The sequence below is a fragment of the Thermobia domestica genome, chromosome 13 (assembly GCF_964235325.1).
Source record: "Thermobia domestica chromosome 13, izTheDome1.hap1.1, whole genome shotgun sequence".
Taxonomy (NCBI): domain Eukaryota; kingdom Metazoa; phylum Arthropoda; class Insecta; order Zygentoma; family Lepismatidae; genus Thermobia; species Thermobia domestica.
Window position 1 is genome coordinate 86902788 of NC_137466.1, and position 23218 is coordinate 86926005.

The window sequence follows — 23218 nt, forward strand, 5'->3', positions numbered from 1 at the left end:
CAAGAGATTTTGAACCGAATAGTATAGTTTAAATAGTAAATTATTATTATAAATGGACTATCTCAATTTCACAATAACAGTTTCCTTATTCCTTCGTAGATTTAGAATATCAACAGAGTATTTTATACAATAGATGTATCCTTCATGACGACCATATTCAAGCTTAGAACAATACTACACCGGTGACGTGTTAACCCTCTCATGGAAGCAAAATTAATTGGAATTGGACTAGATCGTTTGATCGTTGTTAGATCGCGTTTGATTGCCAACAATTAGCATTTTATCGCCACGTGTAGTGACGTAGTGTGTATAATTTTGTAGGGAGAGCTAACAAGTTAACCTGTTTGCCTCCCCCCCATAGAAGCGAAATTTGATCGAAAGTGGATCAAACCGTTTGATTGTTGTTTGATCGCCAGCTATTAGAATTTGATCGCCACACGTAGTGACGAAATACGCATAATTTTATAGGAGGACTAACAAGTTAACCTGTTAACTAAATTGGAGCAAAATTGATCGAAATGAGGCCAGATTATCTGATCGTCGTTTGATCGTTAACAGTCAGAGTTTGATGACCACGCACAGTAACATAATAAGCATAAATTTGTATGAGGGTTAACAAGTTATTTAGTAAACCACACTGGAATCAAAATTGATCGGAATCGAACCAGATCATTTGCTTGTTGTTTGATCGTCAACAACTAACGTTTGGTCACCACCCGTAGTGACGTAATACGCACAATTTTGTAAGGAGTGCTAACAAAGTTAACTTGTTAGCCCCCATGGAAGAAACATTGATCGAAATTAGGCCAGGTCGTTTGATTCTCATTTGATCACGTTTGATCGTCAACAATCAACGTTTGTTTGCTACGCGTAGTTACATAATACGCATAATTTACAGAAAGCTAACAAAGTTAACTAGTTCGACCCCATGGAAGTAAAATTGATTGAAATTAGGCCAGATCGTTTCATTGTCGTTTGATAGCGATGGATCTCCAACAACCATCGTTTGATCACCACGCGTAGTGATGTAATACGCATATTTTATAGGATACGTTAAAAACATAATCTGTTCGCCCCACGAAAGCAAAATCGATCGGAATTGAGCTAGATCGTTTGTTCGCATTTGATCGTCAACAATCAGCGTTTGGTCACCACGTGTAGTGGCGTAATATGCATAATGTGTAGAAAATTAACAGTTAACCTATTAGTTCCCCATGGAAACAAAATTGATCAAAATGAGGTAAGATCGTTTGGTCGTCCGTTGATCGCGTTTAATCACCACGCGTAGTGACCTATCACGCATAATTTTGTAGGAGGTTAACACTTAAGCTGTTAGCACCGTCTATGGAAGCAAAATTGATTGAAATTAGGCCAGTTCACTTGATTGTCGTGTGATAGTCAACAATCATCATTTGATCGCTGTAGTAAGGCAATGCGCACAGTTTATTAGGGGGCTAACAAATTAAGTTATTAGACCTCCCCCATAATGGAAGGAAATTTGATTGAAAGTGGACCAAGTCGTTTCATTGTCGTTTGGTTGTTTTTGATCGGCACGTATAATGACGTAATGCGCAAAACTTTTTAGAGGGTTAACACTTTAACACGTTAGGCTCCACGGAAGCAGAATTGATTAGATTTGGACTCGTACGTGTAGCGACGTAATATGCATAATTCAAAGGAGGTTTCTGTGCATCTGGAATTTCCAATGTGTTTTTTAATTTGTACTTTATTTATTGTAATTTTCATTTTCTTTCAATAAACTTTTAATGTGTTGGTGCCCATAGAAGAAAAATTAATCGAAATTGAGCTAGTTCATTTGATCACTTTTGAACACCAATAATCATCCTTTGATATCCAGACACAGTGACGCAATCTGCATAATTTTGTAGAGGTTAGCAACTTAGGTTATACCTATGTTATACTTACATTATACCTATGTTATATGGTATTGTAAATATGATGTATGATTATGATCTAGCAATGTTGTGAACTAACCAGAATATGATTACTTTTAGCGACAAAGATCTTACTTTTTCGTTTGATTTAATTTAAAAGTCATTCCTTAATTTATACTATAAATACAATTCAGTTATTGTGGTTATTTCTGTAGCTCATAAGTTTTTTTCTTCTATCGAAATAACTATCAATGCGCAGAACAGTAAAAAGGAAGAAATTGTTACAGCTAAAATAACACTCTAACAAATTCTCGATCTGAACTGCTATATTAGATCCAGAAGTGTATTAATTATCTGTATCTATTGGCAGACGCCAGATCAAGCTGATATATAGCTTTACCAAATATGACATCATTCTACGACATAGGGCTCGTTTATATTTGCTCCGTATTAGTTACCCATTTACAAGATAGAGACTTAAATTATCACTATAATAGAACCACATTCAAAATATCAGCACTAAGCACATTTTAAAAAAATAAAACTATGTTTTGTTTATAAATAAAACAGCAGTCATTTTAAATATTTTCGTAATTTAATTTGCTAGCCTTTAATTTGTATAGTGAGGCCTCGGATGATTTGAAGTGGAATTTCGTGTGCACTAATCCTGATTGCCACCTATATCATACAAAAAACTATTAAAAAAAAAAAATCTTAAAATAATCAAGATTAACTGATGAAATACATCAGTTGTTGATGAAGTAGACAGTCGGTCCAGACAATGATTGCTATTGTCTCGAAATATAAGAATTGTGTCACAGTGTATAGAAATAAGTACTTTATACTTAGACAAGGTCATGAAAGGAACTGTTCTGCGTTCTAGTCTTTTATTCGGGAGATCTGCGTGATTCGCATTTCATGCTGTGTGTCTTGGGTATCACATCTAACATTATCTTGATGCTAAAAATGAAGGTTTAATTTTATATGAACGAAATTTCATGTTATATGAACATTTAATTAGGTTTTACTTGGATATAATGTTGCATCTACAAAGCTTTTTCGTTTCAGACAAAGCATAGATGAGACTATAGAGCTATGCAACAATCTCCATGATGGCTGGCAGTCGCAGTATCGAAGTTGGTTTTCCAGTAACTTAGCTGATATGGAACATAAACTTCTTGTATCAGAAGAAGGCTGGAAACGACTCCGAAATAACAGCAACAAAAATGTCTTCAATGCAAAGGAACCCCTTGAAATTCTTCAGTAAGTAATAAAAATATGTTTCCAGCTCTTGCTAATAATGTTTTTACGCAATACTGTTTTATACTTTAAGTGTTAATTGAAACTGATAAAGACTAGGTTTGCGTTGAATATAAGGTGGTCATTGATTGTAGATTTAATTGACTTTTCATGCATTATCTATGTAGATTCAAGAAACTAATATCATTAGAGTCGTGGGGCATTTTAAGAACATTCCTGAATATACTATTCCGTTAATGTTTATGGTTTATGGAAGGGAGTTAAGATTAGTAGCTATATTTCTTACCAGCAATGTAACTATTACTTTGTTTCAAGGCAAGTCCCAAAGTACTAGTATGAAGTATTATTATTATTTTCGCATTTGTCTCGTTTTTTGAGGTTATTAACTGTCGGTCTAAAAATTATTGCGAAACATAGAATTAACCTTGGTTTTAATAGTTTATGTATTTTAAGCGTTATTTCAGTTGTTGAATGGGTGAAAAACTGTAATGATATAAACGTATATTTTCGTTTTAATTATCTACAATGAGTGACACTACACCGCAATATTGAATATGGTAAAATATTTGAAACGAGGAGGTCCAAAAGTTAATTTATCATGTAGTTAATCAAGTTTTTAGCAAGAAGAACATTTGTCTTTTCCCTGAAAAAGAAGTAAAATTTGTATGCCTTAACTTATTAAATCGTTAGGTCAGTTAAATTAAAATTCTATAATTAGTAACTTTGTTATTTATGCTACTTTCCCAGTTTCTAATGAGAGAATTTGAAGAAAAAGGTTAGTATATTATCAACGACATTTGTCTTTTGCGCTATACACAAATATAGATTCGAAATAAGTTTATTTCATTATTGTACAAAGTTTTCGGTGGAAGGGACAGGTTTTTTTCGTTTAATATGAAAAATAATTAATGTCTAATGTAATGGTCTCTTCGAAATACACCAAAACAAAACAGTTTATGTTGAGGACTAAGTTGTTAGAATCTCCAATATCCAATCTGAAGACATCTGTATCTCTGTAGGTGAAAATATTACGGTGATTTAAAATGTCTATATTGAAGACTTATTTTCTTGGATTGTATAGGATACTGTAGTGACATAATGAAACGCAAGTTTCAACGATAATTCTTTATTTTTTCTATCTTTCGTTCTTTCTTTGTTTGTTTCTTTATACGTATTTCTTTATTCATATTAATGAATTTTCGCTTAAGAGAAATTGCAATAAATTTGTTTCTTTATAATATTTTCGAAATAACGGGATTATGGCATCAACACTTGTAAAACGTAGTGGTTAATATTTACAAAATATTGTGGTACGAAATAATGTATTCTTAAAACATTAATTAGAGTCATTCCATGGCGTATGAAATCCAAAATTTCTTCGAAAATTTGCGCCATTGAATCCTGTATATTTCAAGTGTTATTACTCTCGTTCCTAATATCGTGCTTTATATTATCCTTCCAACTAAAACTGTATACAGTCAGCACTTCCCATGCAAGCGGCAGCGTTGTGCATATCTTAAACATCTTGATTCTACTATTCGTATGATATTTGGGATTGGCAATGAATATATACTGTATTGTAAGGTTCTTTTTTGTGTTTCTGTGTTCTTTTCTTATTGTTATCACTGGTTCATTTATCTGCTTTTGTACTACTTCATTTTCTCAAAATATTAATCCTTTAGAGACGAGTGTATGTTATGAGCTTCAATTTGCGCTTAATTGATCAAATAAGTTATTCAGTACCCAATCACGGGCTTGGAAGGCATTTAGGGCGTCCTTTTTTCGTCTCTGAAGAAAGAAGAAAGCTGTCCCTAAAGGCTCAATTTCCATAGATAAATTCGTAATATTTATCTACATCATAATTAATTAGCTAACTTAAAAAAAAAAAAAAAAAAAAATGTAACAAATACACTACATTCTCGCTTACCTGGCCTCTCAATTCTTCGATCGCCAAAACGGTTTTATTTCTTTTGTTTCTTTTATATTGTTGTCTCCACGAAGCCGTGAAGAGATGCCTTGAGGCCAAAGCTTGCGTTGACAAACATCTTTGGTAAAACAAAGAAAAAGTTGTGATATATTTCTACATGTATATACCGGGTAAATAATTCAAAATCTTGTGTGCTGTACCCTATACTATATTGCACAAGTAGTTGATTTATTTGACTTCTGTTGCTATATATTATATCCGTGACTAAATATGTGCTATTTCCAGGGATGCATAAGGCTAATTTTAGGGTACAGGCTGCGTTCATGAGATTGTTTGGAGGGGGGGGGGATAATTTTTCATTAAAAATTGTAAACCAAACTTGAGAATGGTCAATTTTAGAAGCAGACTGTTAGACTTGCGTGTGGGGAGGGAGAGAAGGTATGATTGGATCGCTCTCAAACCTTTTGGAGGATTGGCACCTTTGGTTGTGCCAGTGTGTATTAAGTTGTATTTGAAGTAACACGCAAATAAATACACATTATGTAGTGTAAAAGCAAACATTTTAAACGTTCTCAATAATCCGACATTCTCGCTAATTCAGCACCCCTCTATTCAAGATATGCCTGATTAGCAATAGTGTAATTCACTTGACCGCCAATTGTTCAAATTTCAATAGTCATTTCTATTTTCCCATTATGTTAAAAATTAGAAAACTGAATCGCGCATATAGGGGTGAACAGAAGAGTACAAAGTCACATTTTTAAGAGACTTTCCTGGTATCTAGTGGAATTCAGTTAAATTCTTCGTTAGCGTTATTGAACTGAATGATAGTACTGGTAGTTTGAGACTAGAAGGGCCTACTTGGTGAACATTTTGGCTCAGTGACAGAAAGCTTATTTTGGGTAGGAAGATTCTTGATTGGTTCCCAGACCATGTGATTTTATGATAATATCGTGTCCGTGCGGATTTTCGCAGAATTTTGTCATTTTTTTGCATCATTGTTTATTTGCATTTGTTATCCGTCAGTCATAGCTTAAGAAAAAGAATAATTGTGGAAATTTGAAAATGTCATTTTTAGAAAACTAACTTTTTGTCTCCTTCTTCAATACTGTATCTCCTCAGTGAAGTCGAAATACAGGAATACAAGAAAAGTGTGCAGAGTATGAAGACTCTTAAAATCCGTAAATGAGAAGAAGGAAAATGCTAGGAAAAATATTAGTACTAATAATGAACTGTAATTTAAGAGAATTTCTCACAGTTTTCTCGTTAAATCAGCAAAACTTTATTTAAAATGAAGTATAATACTGATAGTTCGGTAAAGAGAAAACGAGAAAACAAACATGAAGAGATCTTCCTATTATTTCGAAGAGACATTATTTAAAATTTAGGATTTTTTCTTTTACACTGTGTTGGTTTCGTTGCATTTTGTAATTGTCCTCGTATATACGTATGTTCATTGGTTACATCTTTCAGCGTAATTCTTTAGTTCATTTCTCTTTAAAATTGAATTGTAAATACATAGTTTCATTTTACCTATATTTTTCATTCTCATCTTTCCTTATAATAATCTTTTTAAACATATTTATTTATTTATTTATTTATTTATTATTTATTTATTTTTTTTTTCAGAAAACAAGTTGCTCAAATTGAAGCCCAAGTTGGTGGTCTTCAACTGGAGGTGAAAAGCCTATCTTCATCAGAAACTTCTTTGGCTAGTTGTATGTCGTCCAGTGACGATGAATTCTTAGACAATCGAGTTTGTGGTGGTACTAAAAGTGATCATAAAGATAGTATGAGTATTATTGGTGGTGGCAGCGTTGAGAGGCAGGGACGTATGCCTCTCTTAGGAGAAGAACCTTTACGTACGCGTGTTCGCAGTGTAGAGTTTGAAGACTCATTTGAAAGGAGAAAAATGTACAGTGATGTAGATTTATCTGTAGAGGAGAACTTGGACATATCCATCAGCAAGAAATACGATTTTAGTTTATTAGATTCGTTATCGAAAAGTGATACTAGTTTAAAGCTCTCCTCGTCGTTGCCCCAGAATATTACGTTAAAAACAGGTACAACAACGACCACACATGTCTTGCATACAAGCAAAACGAAAAAAGTGAAGAAGAAGAATTCGGCGTCGTCACAGAGTTGCTCAAACATTGAGAAGAAACCTACCAAAGAAGAACTACGGAAAAAATTAAAAGAACTCACCTTAACCTCTGAAAGTGGGAATGCATCAGTTCTGGAAGTTATCGAGCCTACTAGCAGTGAAGAAGATGAAAATCTGTCAAATACAGGTGTCCGATGGGATCTTCATCGTAGTATTTCAGAGAGTACAATAGACAAAGCTGGAAGAGAAAAGGCGCATTCAACAGCTCAAAGCCAAAGAAAAAGTACAGATTTAACTCAGTACTCGTCGTCGTCCAAGGATGAGCAGTGCCAACCGTTTCAAGTAGGGAAAGCAGAGCACAACATATCTAGGTTAAAATCGTTGAGTGCTTCAATTGAAGATGAATTGGAAAAAATAAGGACAAAAAAACATTCGGGTGGTGGTGGTAGTAGTAGTGTACACCAAGACTTAAAATATCATCAAAATTTAAAGTCAAAAAGTGGTGTTTCAAAAAACTTATCAACGAAAAAATCGGATGTTGAAGACGTAATCCAAGTGACTCAAACCAATGAAGGAAGGAACAATACGTCTACCCTTTTTCGTGTGAACAGTGAAGAAAAAAACGATGGTTTTTCTAGCAACGTTCTTCCGACGACTTCGTCTCAGCCAGATTTGCTAATAGGAACAAGCAAAATGTCCCGAGAAACTTACGAAGATCATGGCTACGAAGTGCTTGAGGGTTTAGGGAATAGTGGCATTCATTGTACTACTGCTTCTACTATGATATCTTCTCCCGGTGAACATATGGATGATACAGGGCTAGATTTGTCTGATCAGATGCTGGATATCGAAGAAATTCCAGAACATCAAATTTTTCCTGTAGAACTCGAGCAACAAAATCAACTTAGGGCGGATACAATTAGTACAAGTTCAGGGAAGAAACGTGGTTTTTTACAAAAGTTCTCTCTAAAAGCCAGGTGGCCTTCGAAACGGAAACCGAAAACTCCTCATAAAAGAATACAGGAAATATCTCCAGAAGATTTTAAAGAGACATATATGCATCATCGACCAGGTAGTACGGGATCTTTGATTGATGTTGAAGCTAGTCTTAAAGGGGAAGTAAGTACATCATCCAGCCAGGAGCTAAGTTCTCACTCCGATGAAGTGGCTCCGAACGCTCCTAAAGGCTCAGATTCAACTCAATCATCAGGCTCATCGAGCGAAGGCGGGGGTGGAAATAGCGGTGGTAATGGTGCACAGGGAAAGAAACAGGTATTAGGCTCACCGTCACTAGAGAATGTGGCTGCTGTTGAGAATTCAGACGGAGAAATTCGATCAAAACGTGCTTCGGTATCATCGCGACGTGAGACTTCAGTTCATTCTTCGGGAGAAGAGGGCATGAAGGAGATTAGTGATGATGGTATCTCTCCGTCTTCTCTTCTGTCCCCAACTGTGACTCCACCTCCCCCTCCGCCACGGAGAGATAAAGATCAACCTCCTCCATCTGCACAGACAACCAAAGAAACTCCTCCCCCTCCGTGCTCAAACTGTTCACCACATCTACAGTCAACAGTATTAACAAAAGAAATACCTCTACCTCGCAGACTTCCGCAACACTTAATTAAATCTAATTTGGACATTAAAGCGCACGTTGAATCTCTCAGTGTTGCTACATCGGAAGATTCTGGAATTGTTGCTCGACCATCTTCCAGTGCATCCAAGTCAGATTCATTGTCACGACCAGAATCATCTTCCTCATCATTCCCACCATTCAAGGGAGGGTTTCCGTTGCGGAAAGCGTCCTCAGTGTCAACTGATCTACTCCCTACGCCAGATTCCAGTACAGCTGGTCGTCTTTCCCCAGCGCCATCTGATGTATCCAAGACAGAGTCGGCGTTGTCACCTCCTTCACACGCATCAGATGTATCGAAAACCGAATCTACAAGGCATCTTCATCAACTGGGGAAGATTGAAGAGATGTCAGGAGCCAGTCCTTCGTCACCACCCAGCGCCAATGGAACAAAAAACCCGGTGAGGATCCTCTCCTTGAAGAAGCAGTTGGAAGTAAAAACAGCATCTATTTTGGACATAAGTATGGAAAATAAGATGAAAAACAATAAAGATAGTGGAAGTAAAGGAACAGAAAATAAGTTACAAGACGGAGATCGACAAACCAAGGTGAGTATTTTTTTTTTTTTTTTTTTTTTTTAATTTTATTTCATTAGTATATATGAATATCTCCAGAATTGGTGAAACTAATATTTAATATAATGAAAGAGAAGTGAAGTGAAGAATGAAGAAGAGAAATAACTTACGAGATATAAATTAACTAAGATTATCATCATTCTACATTTTTTACAATAATTTTTTGGGGATATTATTAACAATACAGAATTGGGTTTAGAGCGGCTAGCACAATTACTTGCTGTATGTGGTTATGAATTTTGCTTCTGGTACATATACACTTATTTAGAAACAAGAGAGAAAGGAAACTGAGGTCGTTTAAAAGTAGCAGATTGATTAATGAGCATGTTGAAGATCTTGGCTTGTTCTTTTTCCTTCTTCGTGAAAATTGGAAACAGTGTGTGGAAAAGTATCACACATTATTTTTTGATGTCAGAAGTTTATAGAAAGCCAAACCAAAACGTGTACACGAGAGGACTGTGCTAGTTAGTTTTAGGTACAAGAACCAGAACGCTTCAGATATTTTTTTTTCAGCATAGCAGTAGTTTTAGTATAGGTTGCTTTTCCTAGTTTTAGTATAGGCTTCGTCCAAGAGAACGTCTTGTATGTCCCAGAATACTGTCACTAGAACTTCGTGGTTAGAGTGAATGACTCTGAATTTATGAGAAGAAGTTAGTTGAAGTGCTTCCATATTATATACTCTTTGTTTCGGGGATGTAGAGGGACACTCAGAATTCAACATCCGTCATTTTACTCACAAAATATCATATTTTTTGTGTACCTAACGCAAGTGGTTCAAGAATGTCATCATCCTTTGGTTCTTTTTAACTTTTCGAAACTCCAATGTGTCATGGATAATATCGTATGTTGTTCCGCATGAAATCTGAATTCATTTCTGTCATAATTGACAGGCGTATTATTTCTCTGATTACTTCTTGAACTGATTCTATTCTGCATTCAATTTTCTTCTTGTGTGCAGGAAAGGATATCTTTATTCTTTAGACACAAAATTAATAGCTTTGTAAGCTTATTTATTTCTGAAAATGGGATAATTGGAATATAAAACACTATACACTAAATATAAGGCAGTTGCTATCTTTGGTATCAAAATAAGAGTGTTTTCATATCCAGTGATACTGTACTTCATAGAAGTTGTGAAGTGTTCACTAATTCCAATCTATGGAAATTTTGGTACATTATTGGAAAGAATAGAATTTTATTGCTTATTGTAATTTACGATTCTATGGAAATTTTGGCACATTATTGGAAAGAATAGAATTTTATTGCTTATTGTAATTTATGATGCAGTCCCATTGTTTATATAGGCTACCTTTAATTTATCCATATTTAATTTTAAATCTTTCGTCCTGATGTAGAACTTATAAACTGGTCTTCCTATAGGCGAGGAAGATTTGTACAAAATATTTGTTTGATGATATACTTGGATTTACTTAAATAATCCTGAGACTGCTTGGTTGTGGTTCTTAAAAGTTTCTTGATGCTAGTATCACCGTTTCTTTTCGTCATTCCTACGTAGGTTTAATCACAATCACGTATCATTTGGTAAATACCAGAGTTCATATTTGATTTTGGATTGTGACTTTTGTGTCCTGTTAGAAAATTTTCCATAGTTCTTGGTGATTTCAAAACCACATTTTTCTACAATTTTTTAATGGGAAAATTCGGGTTATAACGGGAAGAAGACCCATTTTTCCACTTTTTCGTTATCTTCATTTTTGTTGTTTTGAAGTTTTTGTCCTTTGTTGTAAACAGAACATTTTAGTTCCATTTGTCGAACGAGTATTTATTGTAACTGTTCTGGAGCCCAGCTTCGTAAACGAAATCTTGTTGTCTTTCAAAGTCGTTGTTTTGTGATACGATATATTAGACCCTGAGGAAGAAATTTATCCAAACATTTACTTCATTTATGCAGAATGCGCCGATTTTTAAAAATTTATGTAGACATCACTTGCATTCAGTTTTCTATAGATATTCGTGTGGAATTTAATGATCATCTTCGAAAAATCTATTTTGTTATTATTATTTTCTAATTCTATTGTGAAATTAATTTTAAAATGGATATTGTTAATCTCTGAAAGTAGATTCTGTATATCTTCGTCCTTTTTGTAGACCAGAAGAGAGTCATCTGTGTACTTATAATATTTAATTAGTTTACCAAACTCTCTTCAAAAAGGTTGCACTATCTCGCAATGTTGCTACTGACATCTGGTATTTGACATCATACACTTACACAGTATCTTGTTAAATTCAGTTGAAGATTTCAGTTAAACCTATATTAAATAAAATTACTTTAAAAGTAACTGCACATGAAATGAATACTTATCAAATACGATATTCTATTTTAAACATCTATGCTAGTAAACCTTATAGTCATCATATTTTAAATAAACAGAGTTATTCCACATTTATTTTGGAGAATAAGTCATTATATACTGAATTAAACCCTAATTCAGTTATTGGACAAAGTATCTATGTATATACTTTCATATTGGAATGATAATTATTACATTTCAATGAAAAATATTAATCATTCATTCTTTTTAATCACTTAAATTAACATTTATACTCAAATAAAACAACGTATAGGCCGCTGTAACTGCGAAGTAAACGCTTATCATTATTGATCAGAAAGTGAAGTCATATTTCGTAAACAAAGGAAAAAATAAAGTATTAAGTTTTAATTCCCAAAAGCAGTTGTTGAATAAATAAGGAAATGCATTCAAAATCTCGGATGAAGTAACTATTCCGTTCTATTTTGCTTCTCTTTTAGCTAATTAAGGATATGAAATTGCATTGCACATATAATTCTATTTAGAAATGAATAGGAAATGTATTTTTCTGTTACCTACGGTAACTGTGAATTTCGGATGTTTTCAGAACCTTTTTTTGCTTGAAATCTTCATATCGAAACAGATTTAAGTAATAGAATACATAATTTTATAGCAGAATTTTCCTTTTTACATATGTTATACGTTATATTTTAGTTTATTACGGATTGAAACAAATGGTGAACATTAGCTATGGTAAAGGGGAAAGCTGCGAAACAACTCCCATGGTGAAAATCATGCAGCTGTCCATGACACTAACTGAAAAATCCACATTTCATGCCTAAACTTTGGAATGTATTTGAAACTATACAATGACTATTGATTTTAAGCTTACCTGGAACTAAATTCTTTTAATTTGGTATTCGTGTACTGGTTCTACTTGCTTCTTAAGCCAATCGCAGCCACATATTTAAAAACCATTATTATGGATTTCAGATAAATAATTAACTTCTGAATGTTAATTTAGATTGAAGACCACCGAAGAACTTCTTAACTCATATAAAGAGTGTCAGTGCTTGTGGCTGACTTAATATGCAAAAATATATACATTTTAACACATTAAGGTACTTTGTGTTCTCGTTGATCTGTTAGATTGGTACTCCTACACTGAACTATTGCCCTTTCACCCACTAGAGGGGGCTTGTGTACCTAATCAGGGGGAACGCCCACTTAAACGTATGGAAGTTTATAAACAAATAGTGCAACTTCCTGTTAAATCTTATTTAGTTAATTTAGCCACAGTAAATAAAGCCTATTGAAACGTAATAAAATACTTGTTGCAAAATGTGAATGACTATCTAACTTCTTAAAATTCGATAAATTTAACTCAAATTATCAGTATTAATAAGAACTATACATGAAAAAGAAATCTTTTCATTTCATAACAGTGAAATACTATTGTTATTATTAGTTTTTATTTTAAAATAGGGAATATACTCTTTTTCGAAGGGGAGTTGGGGCAGCAAAGAAGATTGTATACTATCATTCGTTGCCTTAAACTTTTATAGTGATGAATTGAATGACTAATTTTCAGATATCGGCGTGTAACTTTAACCAACGATCATTTCAGTGGACCTGTCTCCAGCTTTTTCAGGGCGTATAATTTTGTATTTGTGTTAATACAGACTAAAAACTGTAGCGACAGAACAGTGAAACGATTGTCGGTTCAGGATTATATACATAACGTAGTACGCGAAAACCAGCAAAGTGCCGTAGATTATCGTTACTGAAATACTTAAAATTACTAGCAACATAGAAATTCAATTTGCATATCGCAATACTGTATATATTGTAATGATATTTATGTATGTTTGTCGGTATTTATTTTATTTTATAAAATAGCTTGACTAAACATCTTTATGCCAGCAAATTCAACTCTTTTATTGGTTCCAGAACTTCCTCGTGGTTATAGGGTTATAGTATTCATCTTCCGCCCAGGAGACTCGGGTTCGATGTCAAGGTCATGTTGTTCGGATCCCACTTTAGGTTATAGGTACACTCATATCCAAAATGGTTGTCGCATGTCTATAAATATTTTGTTCTAGTAATATAATTTGATAACTAATTCGCCGGGTATTTCTTATAATGTTAGTATCTGCATAATCGGCAAAGACACGTATGGGGCAAATTTCATGTCAAAAGAGCAGTAAACAAGAACAATGAAACGAAAATAAAATTTTCTTGTCATTTAGCAACATTGTATTTTACTCATTCTAATTTTCGTATTTATAATTGTTTTCCTATGAAATTTACCACAAATATACATTTCCCGATTATACACATAGTATCAGTATTAAAAGTACCTTGCAAAATCATTATCAAATTATATTCTTACAAAAAGACAGTTATAGATATGCGACAATAATTTTGGACATGAGTGTACATGTCTCATATAGCCTCGGTGTTGAACTCCCAAATCAACCAACCAACCATTCTTATTAGATCTAAAAGATACATTAGTAAAGAACTGTTTCCAATTTACATAGATTCAAGGTATCTATCTCTAAAAGAGTAAGCCCATTGATTCACTCTCACAAGAACTCTGGGCGTAGAAACTTGGAATTTGGTTAAATGCTCTCTTTGAAATTAGTCTGTGAATAAAATGGCGTTTGACAAAATACCAAGACTATTAAGAGGAGAAAGAAGGTTGAACTGTTTTCTTAATATTCACCAAACCTCCGAAACTGTTGGGATTAGAAGATTGAAACATGGTACAATTATTATTTAGCCCTAGACTGTGGATAAGACAGGAATTTATAAAATTCGACTCTTTAAGTTGATTAAACATTTGTTTCACCGTCCTCAGATCTGTGAAACTGTTGTGTGTAGGAATTTGAAATTTATGCAAATGTCCTTGATCCATAACATGTTAAGTTTCAGCTATAATCGTGTCCAATATTTAAAGTGGGGAAGGGGCTTGATGCTTTTTCGCCGTTTACTAGATTTTCGACACTGTTGGGCTTTGGAACTTGAAAGTTCGTATTAAAAAAAAATAAAAATAAAAAATAAAATTCTAAGCTGTGAACAAGGCTTGGTTTTGCGAAGTGGGATGGTAAGGAGAGAAGAATGGAGGATGTTGAATTTTTTCGCCTTTCATTAGATCTCTGAAATTGTTGGGCGTAAACAATTAAAATCTTGTTCAATGTGATCTATGAACGTTAGGCTAAAAGATAAGACGTGCTTTTGCGAAATTCCGTAAGGGTGAAAGGTAAAGTTAAACTTCTTTTTGCTTTCCATCACATTCCAAAAACTTTAGTCACATAAAATTACTTTTACTCAAATGTTATCTATGAACTCCAGGCTGTAAATAGTTTCGCGAATCGCGATCCGAAGGGAGGGAGGGGAAATAATCTTTTTTCTTGCCTTTCATCAAATTCCCGAAACCGTTGAACCTAGGCCATACTTAAACAAGTAAAATCTTTCTAAAATGTTCGTTCTAGAAAGACGGGATTTTAAGAAATTCAGTATCTTAAGAGGGTGGAAGAGTGGATTAAATGTTTTCTTTTGTAGACATGATTTGCTTATACCATTGACGATAGATAAGACGGAGTTTTGAGAAATTCCAATACAAAAGGGGAACAGGAAGATTAAATGTTTTCCAGTTTTTATATTTGTAGTTTTTTTTTTTTTTGGGGGGGGGGGAGATACGGACATAAAGGTTCGAGAGATTTGTGTATGAGTGCTTTTTGATTTACGAAATGTAGATATCTCATACAAATGGAGAATTTTCTAAATTTCGATGGAGAAAATCATTCATTTCATTCATTCATTTCTCATCATCACCGTCTCCTTTAGCCTAATCAGCATATCCGTGGGACGTAAAACTTAAAAGATTTCATTTTTTGCAGTGAAATCGAACTTTGCATAAACAAGTATTTTGTGACTAGAAAAAAGTTTATGTATGTGTATATATGCACATATCTTTCAAATATTTTTCATAAATATTATTCCTGTGCGAAAAACAGACAGTTTTGGTGGTTCTCGTATTAAATGAAATGGGTGGATTATAATTTTAGAAAGTTAGGGAAAAATTATGCTAGGAGTTGATGTGTACAGCACACATCGCCTAGCTGAACAACTACAATTTGACCAGCAAGTAATTCACGGACTATATTTTACTTTTTATTTTTCAGCTGAAGCAAGAAGGGGATCCAAAGGGGACTTTACAGAAGAAGAAAATAAAGATTGAGGAGCGACCGTGGTATGATATGTCAGATGATGAATCCGATATGCTTACACCAGACAGACTAACAAGTATGGCTCGGAGTTCAAGTGACGACGAGGTAGGAACGTGATAATTAACAACTTTAGATGACGGTATTCATGTGGTTGAAGAAATTACTGGCTGTAAGATTTTTCAATACTTACAGCCTCAATAACTGAGTCAGTTAAAGTAAGTACTGAAGCGAAAACTTTGTGCAGAACGTAGCAGGTATAAAGAGCAAAACTGGAAAATTTCTCATGTGTTACAATTTTTAAAGAAAATATAAGAGAAATATGAGGAGACCATGGCAGATAAACTAGCTATTTGCTATATTACAACTGAATAACAGCGTATCTTTAAAAAAAATATATATTCTTGCTTACAAATGGCATCTATGCATACAAAGCTGGTAATTAAGGTAAAAATACAAGATATTTTAATACTTATAATTTAATTTCAGTTAATTGTGTTATAGATTATAATACTTAATTATTTTGTATTATTTCTGGTATGTACAGCGATGCATAGCTGATGGTTGACTAGGTATTCTTAAGATAACTCACATTTTGTTCTATAACTCTTATTAACGGAGTTCAGTTTACTTATTATTGTTAATCAATCTAGAAGAAATGAATATTAAATTTAGCTCTTAGGTTTTGACGAAGGATAAATTATTTAATTTCCAAATTATTGTATAAATTTAGAACGTTAACTGTATATGCATGAATAGAAAGAAAGAAATTAAGCACATCGTAAAATTGATGGAAGAAATGCAATACTAATGTGTTTTTCCTCTGTTCCTTACTAATGCATAGAGAATTGTGGGAAGATTATTTTCTTATGACAATGGTACATAGTTCCCTTTTGATAATATCTGCCACTGCCATCTAATGTGATTGTACACATCACTACTGCCAAATGAACAGCCAAGTAATCTCTGTTTGAAAGGCACTGTTTGCGTTTCTGTGGTAGTTCAATATCTTTTTTGAGATTTATTTTAATTTTGAATTAATTAAATAATAATTTTGATACGTAAAAAGAGAAATCTGTAAATAAATTAATACTTAATAACTCATGATATGTTAGCATTTATATTTCTGTTATGATGATGGAATAAAATAATGATATGGAAAGTCATCTTTCGATGGAAAATGTTGTTAAGCAATGAAGAGTTCGTTAAGTTGTTATAACTGCAAATACAAATTTAGAGATTCCCCAAATGCGTATTTTCTTTAGTTACATTCTTTAGTTTCTTTAGTTAGTTTGGCCCCGTTATATTCTTGTTGAAATTTTTAATAGTTTCTTACCAAAAGATACCGCGATGTTTTCAGTTAGTTTTGTTTAGCGACAGAATCCAGAGAAGTGAAAGAAAAATGGTATATGCGACTTGTAGCAAAACTAGAATATGTGGAATATTATCACAATGTTTCTTCTTCGTTCGTATTGCACTCAACTAGTTAACAACTGAATAAAGTGACAGAGTAACCCCTGAATAACATCAATGATTCTAAAAATCCTTCAAAACTCAGAGAGAAGGATCTAGATATGAATTCGCCAGTTTTCTACTGCAGTTGATCATTTTAGAAACAAGACAGGACTTTAAACAAGTAAATTATATGTGTAAAAGAAAGATAAAAGTTCCTATACAGTACTTGTTCAGTTTTGTACATCATCATATATTTTGTGTACTGCTAGTTTGATATATGTAACAATTGTTAACAAAGCGTGGAGATATGTGCTTAATGCTCACACCAGCTTTTCACAGAGAACTTTGTTTTTCAATTACTAAATGAACTTAGTTGTATATTTTCTTAAAGCCACAAGGAAATAATTTACTAATAGGATAGTAAATAATTTCCTCTAGCGGGCTATAATGTTAGTTGCTACACATATAAGCTAGTTCCTACCGTCGATTTAATAGGGACATAAGATTATGTAGAACTGATGTATGTGGGAAATGTTGGTGCTTACAAAAATCGTTATTATCGTCGTCTTATTTCGCTATTTTAATTATCACTGTTGGGTTAAGGTGTAGTCAAGTAACATCAATCGTTTAGTATTGTGTACTTTGTTAGAATTCATTGTTCCTGTTTCAGACATCAATGTTTTATTTAATAGAAAAGAAATAACCAATTATCTCATTATCAGTGACGGTGATAAGGGTTTCGTCAGACCCTGAAGAATGAAGATATGCACACAACTGTATTAATTCTCAAAAGTCAGATTGTTTTTTAATTAGTTATCTTATCAGTATTGCAACATTAAATTATTATTTGAATTACACAAAGTGTTAATAATGGCTCTCTTTTTTTCTAAAAGGCGTTTATTATGAAATTTAAGCGCATAGATTCACTTAATCATAAAATTGCTTAATATGTTTACCATTAATTGTTAATAAACGATTAATAAAATGTGTTTAGTTTTACTTGTATTATTTTTTGGTCGAAATTATATAATATGCATTAGTTAGGGCATCATTTTGTATCCTTTGCTTTAAAAAACTGAATATTTATGATTTTTTATATCATCATCACCTATTCATATATTGACTGTAAGAGTATCCGGTGAACAAGCAGCTAATATATGAAATGTTTTGACATTATTTGTTGTATGTTGGTCTGTGGTAAATGCCCACCCAAATGCTCCATCCCGTTACTGCTCATTATGTAAATTATAAATGAAGGATTGTAGTAACCATGAGAATATTTGTACAGTAGTGCTAAAATAATACTTTTTTTTAAAATTTTTTACAAATATATCCCATCGAAAAACTAGATCATCATTAAAAATAAATCCTTAAATTGCCACTATGGTGTCCAATTAATTACTTTGATGCTGTTTGGACGGTCATTTTATTTCATATCCTTTTGAACGTTCAAATATCTTGTAGCCATTATATTTGTGCTAAGAGAATATTAATTTCGGCTTGTGCTTGTCCATGTTCAAAATAAACTATTACTTAAAGAACTATATAATTGAAAGCTGCTGGATTATACTTATTAATTTGAAATATATGTAGTATATACACATTAAACGGTACGAATATATTTGTGATTTACTTTTACTTTTTTAAAAAATAAACTCAGGAAGCATGTACCACTTGTTTGTTAATTACATTTAGAATTGTAAATGTGCATTTAGATTAAGGGAAAAAAAGACAATCTTTATATATTTTTTTTCTAGAAAATGAATAATTTCTGTATGGAATATATCAAAGTCTTCTGCGTGTAATTATTGCTTAGTTTTATATATATATTTTTAAAACTACTAATGTAGGTGCAGGATATGTACCTATTGAAACTTACCCAGTTAAACAATGTATACCAAATAAAAGGTTGCCTGTAGTGTTTGTATATTTGAAATAATTGGGATGTGTATATGTTGTAATATATTAACAGCCATTAAAGTTTTTATACTATGTACGAACTTTTTTTTCTAAGAAAGGAGAGAAATGGTACAATAATGGGTTTGTATTGTCACAAACGTCCTGTATTATAAATTATGTACATACATAAGTAGATAGGTAGATTGATAATTATATATCAGTTTCTTATGTTTCTAGCTACAGCTCAGAAAGATACCTGTGTACAAGTTTTAAAGGTTTGGCAAACATTTCGTTGGTAAAACAAGGAAATATAGATAAAAAAAACATAGCTCATGAGTGCCATCGAAAATTTGGAAGTGAATATTTATGATTTTAAATGGTCTGTAGTTAGAAGTGACGTAAATACTTTTCTTGCCATTTTGTGCCATCAGGGAATCTTAAAAGAAGATCTGGTAATTTCGCAAGAGCAAATGATAGATTTGAATGCTATTGTTGCTATAAGTAACAATGTGTAAGTTTATTTGTAAGTGTACATGAAAATTTGTTTTTGAGAATGAATATAGAGATACATTTTTTTATGTGTGTGTGTGTGTGTTTGTATATTTGTATGTATGTATGTGCGTACTGTATGATTGTGGATGTGTAAACGTGTGTTAATTGATGTTTTATTCTTTTGTCAGGTACATAAGATTAATTTTATAAATAAATAATTATAAATATATATATATATATATAGACAGATAGTTATACATTTTTATATGTAAATATACTGTTTAGAAATGGCGAACGTATTTTTTTTAATCCAAACAATCTCAGGACAAGTTTTTGTAATTATATTATATTATACCTGTTTGTTCTAATATTGTGTCATTGATATACTATTTATTTCCTACAGTATATTTTACAATGTTTTCTAAAGCTGTATAAATATAAATATATTGTGAAATAAACACAATGAATTGCTGAAAATTACTGATGAAAAATTATTTCAACATTAGTACCCTCAAAGTTATAGGTATTTACTGATAGACTATGCATAGATCTAGTCAGAGAACACAGTGTAAAACCAATGGATTAATTTTCTCTCCTTTTGAACTGCACAGTAGACACATTGTTTAGAATGAGTTATGACTAGGAAGTGGAATTTTAAGTGCTAAAAAGCTATCAAGTATTTTACATTTAACATTTTACTTTTAATGTGCTAAAACAGCCAATATAGTGGGGATCTTTTTTTAAAATTAATTTATTAGAAAGAGATGTTGTATGCTCAAAAAATAAGTTAAATACATTTATAATCAAAAAAGCTAGATGTCAGATTGTTACTGCAATGAACGACGATTACACAATGGTTATCACAAATCCACATTGATTGCCTCTGATTGCCTCTGACCAATTCTTGTGTTGTAAAAACGTTGTTTTATTTTATTTTATTTTTATTTTTTTTTATTACATGCTACTTGGATGTGCACAAGAATGTTACACATACTTGATTAATTTCATAAACATATTCATCTTGCAAACAGCTTCAAAGTCTTTGTTCCATAGATGTTCATTTTACTCCGACCTCACTCACTCTCGTCCTCTCAGTGGCAGTTGGCCCTCGCCCTCTCGAAGGAAATTGTCCATCGCCCTCGCGCACCCTTACCCTCATGTTGGAAACTTGTCCTCGCCCTCGCGAAGGGAGTTGTCCATCACCCTCGCAGTGAAAGTTGGTCCTCGCCTTCGCAATGGGAGTTGTCCATAGCCGTCGCCCGCCCTCGGCCTCGTGTTGGAAACTTATCCTTGCCCTCGCGCACCCTCGCTCTCACAGTGGAAGTTAGCCCTCGCCCTCGACAGGATGATTGTGCATCGCCCTCGCTCGCTCTTGTACTGGAGAATTCTTGCCCTCGCGCACCCTCGCCCTGGCAGTGGCAATTGGCCCTTGCCCTCGTTCACTCTCACCCTCGCGTAGGGAGTTGTCCATCGCCCTCCCCCTGATATTATTGAGGGTGAGGAAGCCCTCGCGAGGATCAGATCCTCAATTGTACAGCGTATTTGTTGAATTATTTATATATTTATTTAAAGAAAGAACAAAATATATATCGGATGTATCCAATATACATAAAACATACATGGACATACTAAATTATAAAATAACAATATAACTAACTAACTAACTCTATGGCCTATGGAACCCGGAGGTTCAATGCCGCGTTCACAAAAGCTCTCCACTGACTTCTATCCTTAGCTAACTGCATCCAGTTTCTACTTTGTATTCCAATCTCTGCGAGATCCATCTTAATATTGTCCTCCCATCTCCGCTTAGGTCTTCCTAATGGTCGTTTTCCGATTGGTCTTCCAGTCTAGACTTTGAAAGCGTTTCTACTTTCTTCCATTCTAGCTACATGATCCGCCCACCTAAGCCTCCTAGACTTGACGACCCTAACAATGTTCGGTAAACCGTATAAATTATGTAGTTCCTCGTTATGAAGTTTCCGCCATTCCCCATTCCCGTTCCTCTTGGGTCCGAATATTCGTCTCAGAATCTTGTTCTCAAATACTTTCAGTCTATGTTTCCCTCAGAGTAAGTGACAATGTTTCGCAGCAATACAGAACAACAGGCATGGTTATCGTTTTGTATATTTTAAGCTTCAAATTCCTCGACAGAATTCGCGCCGACAAGAGATTTTGAACCGAATAGTAACACGAATTCCCTCCTTTTAGTCGAAAATAACAATATACAAAATATTAATAGAATATAAAAGAATAAGGAAAAGTTAACTGCTACCAAAACTAAGAAGTCAAATTTCCTACTTCTAAGTGCTATTACTTCTCTAAAGGAAATCGGACTTCCAAAAGTCATACCTATCTTCCGGTGTCGGGCAGATTAATTCTATGCCCTTATTTCTATATTAGAAATTTTGTATTTTTTATGCAAAGAATAAAGAAAAGATAGAAAATGGCTCACATAAGCAAATGCTTGTGTGTGAGCCTGATTCTCGTGTTTTATATATTTACTTGTTTTCTTAGCGTAACATATAAGGTTTATAATTCTTCCGTTTAGTTAACAATAGTTTTTTTTTAAAATACTTTTTGATTCTTTTAACCATTGTAAAATTAACTTTTTATATACTTTGTAATTACTTTCCTCTTTGATTCGGAGTGGGAGTTCATTATAAATCTTCGGAACTCTGTGATATGTTTGATATTGAGTTAAAGATTTGCTCGTTGCTTTAATTTCTAAGTATTTGTTTGTCACATTTCTGGTTATACGGTGTATACATATGTTTTATTTCGTCCCATTTGTTTCTATTCTTTTTAACATATATTAATACCTTCTGCAAATATAATTTTGAAAATGATAACACTGAAAATTGGTCATAAAGTCTATCTAGGCTACTGTCAGGTCCTTTTTTAAAACATATTCTTACAATATTATTTTGCTGAACCATCAAAGGTTTTAAATGAATAGGGTAAGCAGCACCCCAAATTAATATGCCATATGTAAATGTACTATTTACAAGAGCATAATATACAGTACGTAATATTTTTATGCATACAATGTTTCGTAATTGAACAAATTTATACAATAATTTTCTTAGTATTGTGGCGATATGTATGTGAGAAGACCATTTTAGAATCTTATCAATAAATATACCTAAGTATTTCACTTTATTTTCACTAATAAGAGGACTACAATTACATTTTTCAGTATTTTGACAATAATGCAATTTTAGTGACATGTTTTCCGGCTATCCTGTTAAAGTTAGCGAAAACGTTATATACCTGTTTTTTTCAGCATCTAATACTAACTGATGATTATCAAGCCATTGTTTTACCTTCTTCATTTCTGTTTCAGTTTTCTTGAATACATTTGTCCATTTCTTGAATTATTTCTTAACATACGTCCTAAACAAAGAAAACTAAACATACCATCGTATAACTTACTCGGGATCATTTAAAGTGGAACAAATCATTGATTACTCCACGCT

The 23218-nt window shown here is 33.1% G+C and overlaps 1 protein-coding gene across 2 annotated transcripts in view; it reads left to right on the plus strand.

Moving 5' to 3' along the window:
- The window catches only part of LOC145668296 (uncharacterized), a 259797-nt gene extending 241128 nt beyond the window's left edge, over positions 1 to 18669 (plus strand). For both annotated transcript variants that reach the window (XM_081736022.1, XM_081736023.1), the window contains 3 exons: positions 2964 to 3158; positions 6712 to 9364; positions 15852 to 18669. In XM_081736022.1, coding sequence (XP_081592148.1) covers positions 2964 to 3158; positions 6712 to 9364; positions 15852 to 16013 — 3010 coding nt within the window. In that variant the 3' untranslated portion in view covers positions 16014 to 18669. The remainder of the gene's footprint in view (positions 1 to 2963; positions 3159 to 6711; positions 9365 to 15851) is intronic.
- Positions 18670 to 23218: the final 4549 nt, after the last annotated feature.